Genomic DNA, 5,113 nt, shown 5'->3' on the forward strand with positions numbered 1-5,113 from the left:
GTGTGTGTGTGTGTGTGTGTGTGTGTGTGTGTGCGCGGGGGAGAATCCCACCCACAGGTGAGGACCCAGGATTTGGCTTAAATAAGCTTCAGTATTCTCTGGCACAGGAAGTCAAGGGGGGGTTACAAACCTGGGCCAAGGCCATACGGTAAGCAGCTGGTCGCAGAGCAGGGCCTGGCTCCTGTAAGCTGAGGTCTGTGGATCCAGGCCTTGAGTCCCGGGTTTGTCCCACGAGTGTGTGTTTGTGCACTGGCACCGTGCTGGTCTTGCTGGTGCAGACTCGGGGAGGGGCAGGGTCATGCTGTGGGTGTGGTCCCACACAGCCCCCAGGGCTCGGGGAGGAGCCCCATCCAGGGGCAGTTGTCTGTGGGAGCCTTGGTCCATTCTTTTTGGAGTCCTCACTTGACCCCTGAAAGTCCATTGCCTCATGCTGTCTGCCTTAAGAAGCAAGCAGCTTGGGCTGAAGGCAGGGCAGAAGTGGGGGCCTGGAAGCCCCCATGCTCCCTCCCCTCCCCCAGGCCCCAGCCGCTCCCCCAGCCATCAGATGTGTCTGGAGCTTCCATGACTCCCTGAGGGTGGCCAAACCCCTAACCATGGCCCGCGTTAACTTCCAGTTACTTCCTCTAAGGGGATGCTCTCCAAACAGTCCATCTGGGGATGGTGGGTCCAGGGGATCCCTGGCTTGAGTATGAATGGGAATCTTTGGGGGTTCCACCCACCCCGACTCTCTCCCAGCCCAGAGACCTGAGGATGTGGGGCCCTGGCACTCAGTGCTTCTGGAGTGAGGCCAGGAACCTTGGTTCTCAGGGTGTGGGTGAGGCTTTGGGTTTGGCTGCCTGGGGATGGCAGCGCCAGGCCTGGAGGGCCTAGGGACAGAGTCTGGGGTTGAGTCAGATGTCTGTGAGGGAGGATTCTAGGGGGCAGGGGGAGGCAACGGAGAACAGCCAGGCTCCTGGCCCAGCACGGGGAAGCTGGCCTCAGTTCTTCCTAGTTTGGCTTGGGAGGAGAATGGCACGGCTGCTGCTGTTTGCTGTGGATGGCAGGCCTGCCTCTGCCTGACCGTTGAGCCTGTGCAGGGCTGGGTAGGACACTTCTGCACATTCGCCTGCGTGCACGTCCGTCTGTGTGCATGTGGGTACATCTGTGGCTGGCTTAGGTTTTCTGTGGGCCTTTGTAGGAGTGTGGGAGGGCAAAGTTTGAGGTCTGGGGACAGGGGGCCTGGGGAGTGGCGGGGGTGTGTGTCTTGGTCACTTCCCAAGGGAGGCCAAGGGGCCTGAGTCTGGGTGGCTGGTACCCTTGCACCAGTGGCAAATGGACCTTTAGGCTCTCAGTCCCTGGGCCACCAGGAATGGCACTGCTATGGGAATGGCAGGGACCACCACCGTTTTATGTGTCGAAGCTATGGCTCCAGGGGTTATCACCCAGGCTTGGAGTCTAAGCCCTTGGAGCATTTTCTCTACTGGAATCATGGTGTGTGAGTGTGTGTGTGTGGTGTCTGTGTGGTGTTTGGGGGGCGCTGTGGGCAGGGTCGTGTGGTGGAGTTATAACCAGAGGTACGGGTGCACGTGGCTGGTGGGGAGCCGTCCTTCTGGATGTCACTGCCTGGTGCCCTGAGCTCAGGTAGCCAGACAGCAGGTCCGCGTGCTGCCTGGGGAAGAGGAGTGCCTGGCTGCCCCGGCGGGCAGGGGCTGTGGCCTCTGGCTGAGGGATGGGCATCCGGATGGACTCTTGTTAGCTTCTCCCTTACTTGCTCGGTCTCTTCTCCGGAGGCCCCCCCCAGAGATGACGCCTGCTCCCACCCTGGAGAGCCCGTGGCCTGCCCTCCCCGGCCCCGGACTCCAGGGCGCCATCATTCCATCGCCTCCGCCCCCCCCGCCCGTCCAGGTCCTGTCCCTGGGCGCCGACGTGCTGCCGGAGTACAAGCTGCAGGCGCCGCGCATTCACCGCTGGACCATCCTGCACTACAGCCCGTTCAAGGCCGTGTGGGACTGGCTCATCCTGCTGCTCGTCATCTACACGGCCGTCTTCACGCCCTACTCGGCTGCCTTCCTGCTCAAGGAGACAGAAGAGGGCCCCGCGGCCCCCGACTGTGGCTACGCCTGCCAGCCCCTGGCCGTGGTGGACTTCATCGTGGACATCATGTTCATCGTGGACATCCTCATCAACTTCCGCACCACTTACGTCAACGCCAACGAAGAGGTGGTCAGCCATCCCGGCCGCATCGCCGTCCACTACTTCAAGGGCTGGTTCCTCATCGACATGGTGGCCGCCATCCCCTTCGACTTGCTCATCTTCGGCTCTGGCTCCGAGGAGGTAAGTCGGCAGGGAGGCAGAGGCTGGGAGGGCACCTGGAAAAGGAGAGGAGGTGGTGGGGCCCAGGGGGTAGGGAGAGAAAGGGGGCATGGCAGGTGCCCCAGCTAGCCCATGGCCGCCGCCCCGTCCACATGAGCCGCTCGCCAGGTAGGGGTCCGGAGGGGCCGCCTTCTTCTGTTTGTCTATTGAACGAGGCCGCCATGTTCTAAGCACGTAGAAGTGGCCTGGGAACCAGTGGGAGTTCTGGCCAGGTCCCTTAGGGTGGGTTTTGTGCCCTTCTGAGTCCGGGTCTCAGCAGGGGACCCCGTGAGCCCTTTGTCCCAGAGCTAGCACAGAGATGAATGGGACTCCATGCTGGGCTTAGGGAATGGGAGGGGCTTCGATCACTGGGAGGTTCTGGGGGAAGTCTTTGGGGATTTTACTTCAGTGACCCCGAGGGCTGCACTGCCCCACGACTCTTCATTAGCCCCCACACTGAACGCCCCCCCACCCCCAGCTGATCGGGCTGCTGAAGACGGCGCGGCTGCTGCGGCTGGTGCGTGTGGCCAGGAAGCTGGACCGCTACTCGGAGTACGGCGCGGCCGTGCTCTTCCTGCTCATGTGCACCTTCGCACTCATCGCGCACTGGCTGGCCTGCATCTGGTACGCCATCGGCAACATGGAGCAGCCGCACATGGACTCCCGCATCGGCTGGCTGCACAACCTGGGCGACCAGATCGGCAAGCCCTACAACAGCAGCGGCCTGGGCGGCCCCTCCATCAAGGACAAGTACGTCACGGCCCTCTACTTCACCTTCAGCAGCCTCACCAGCGTGGGCTTCGGCAACGTCTCCCCCAACACCAACTCTGAGAAGATCTTCTCCATCTGTGTCATGCTCATCGGCTGTGAGTGTGTCCCTGGGGGCGGGCGGCGGCTAGAGTCTGGGGGGAGCCCGTGATGGAGGAGAGGGAGGATGCCACATGGGCCAGAGTGGGGCCCCGGGACGTGGAGGCTCCCGGGACTACCATCGGGACACGTCTGGGAACTGGGACACCAGGGCACGTGGACCTGGGCTTCTGTGTCTGTGCGTCTCTCGCGTGTGCTTATGCGGAGGTGTGCCTGCGTGTGTCACTGACCCGGCGCCGGGGCGGGCGGGGTCCCTCGCGCGCTGACGGGCTGCGCACCCCCGCCCCCAGCTCTCATGTACGCCAGCATCTTCGGCAACGTGTCCGCCATCATCCAGAGGCTGTACTCGGGCACCGCCCGCTACCACACGCAGATGCTTCGGGTGCGCGAGTTCATCCGCTTCCACCAGATCCCCAACCCCTTGCGCCAGCGCCTGGAGGAGTATTTCCAGCACGCCTGGTCCTACACCAACGGCATCGATATGAACGCGGTGAGGCCCCTGGACTTCGAGGAGGGCTGGTGGTGGGCTGGAGGGAGCAAGGTCACAGAGATTTCTCTGGATGCAGGGAGCACCCTTGACAGTGTCACACTCTGTGGTTCAGGTGGTCGAGTTAGTGCTCAGAAGGCCCCTGAGAGAGGTGTGCTCCTCCTTTTGATAATGGAGCTCATTTACCGGGAGAACTCACACCACGAGGCAGGCCAAAGCAGGCCCTTTCACGTAGGCGAAGCATGGAAACCTTCCAACAGCCCCAGACAGGGATCGGTCTCTACACTGTACCCAAGAAAATGAAGCCGAGAGCAGCAAGGCGTCATCATGCCCGCGAGCGCACGGCTAGAAGGGGTGGACCCTCTGATGCTCCTCCCAGGGTCTCAGGGCCGGGGGCCTGAAGACAGGGTGCTGAGCCCGCCCACCACCCCCAGGTGCTGAAAGGCTTCCCCGAGTGCCTGCAGGCGGACATCTGTCTGCATCTGAACCGCTCACTGCTGCAGCACTGCAAGCCTTTCCGAGGGGCCACCAAGGGCTGCCTGAGGGCCCTGGCCATGAAGTTCAAGACGACCCATGCACCGCCAGGGGACACGCTGGTGCATGCTGGGGACCTGCTCACCGCCCTCTACTTCATCTCCCGGGGCTCCATTGAAATCCTGCGGGGGGACGTCGTCGTGGCCATCCTGGGTACGGGGCTGGGTCAGGGGGGACCGGGTGCTGGGCTGGAAGTGCCTGCCGAGGCCTGGAGAGAGGTCTGAGCTCTCCGAGGACACAGTCGTTGGGGCTGTGGACCCAGGAGTGCCTGCAGGGGACCTTGAGTTCCTTTAATCACCTAAGCTTAGGCCCTCCAAGGGGGGGGACAGCGGAGAGGAGCCCTAGATGGGGTGGGGCTGCTGAACTCGGGGGGGGGGGTTCTTGGATTCTGCTCCCCCTCAGGCAGTGACACTCTTGCTTCCTTTTAAAGCAGGACCAAACCGGATATTCCAAGGTGGGCAGTGGAGGGACGTTATGCATATGATTTTGCTAAGGAAGTTTACTAAGCCCCTGCAGCCTCACGGGACACAGCCCAGCCCAGCCTGCACCATCTCCAAAGCAAGGGAGCCTTGCCCCTCTTCTCCTCCCATCCTAACTTTCCATCCTACCTGTCCACAGAGCAGGGGTGCCTGGCAAGGGCCTTCCTGCCCTCTGCCTGTCCTCCCCTTGCCCCTGCACAGCTGCACCTTAGTGCAAATGTGTCACAATGGGCCACTTTCGATTTTTATTTCTCAGTTCAGCACAAATACCTATACTCACTCCACAGACATCCCAAACACAAGTAAAACCAAAGGTTCACCACACAACACTTAACTTTACTATGTGTGATACATTCTGGTGTTATCTGTCCTGCGCTGTGATCAGTTATGTTAGCCTATTTTTTTTTGGCAAACA

General features: G+C 61.5%; 1 protein-coding gene across 1 annotated transcript in view; it reads left to right on the forward strand.

Moving 5' to 3' along the window:
- The window catches only part of KCNH2 (potassium voltage-gated channel subfamily H member 2), a 35,478-nt gene that overhangs the window by 23,894 nt on the left and 6,471 nt on the right, over positions 1–5,113 (forward strand). Inside the window, exons 6-9 of the mRNA XM_040643809.1 lie at positions 1,885–2,313; positions 2,810–3,197; positions 3,489–3,688; positions 4,120–4,372. Of these exons, the coding sequence (XP_040499743.1) occupies positions 1,885–2,313; positions 2,810–3,197; positions 3,489–3,688; positions 4,120–4,372 (1,270 nt within the window). The remainder of the gene's footprint in view (positions 1–1,884; positions 2,314–2,809; positions 3,198–3,488; positions 3,689–4,119; positions 4,373–5,113) is intronic.

Source organism: Ursus maritimus, unplaced genomic scaffold, assembly GCF_017311325.1.
Source record: "Ursus maritimus isolate PB19 unplaced genomic scaffold, ASM1731132v1 scaffold_3, whole genome shotgun sequence".
Lineage (NCBI taxonomy): Eukaryota > Metazoa > Chordata > Mammalia > Carnivora > Ursidae > Ursus > Ursus maritimus.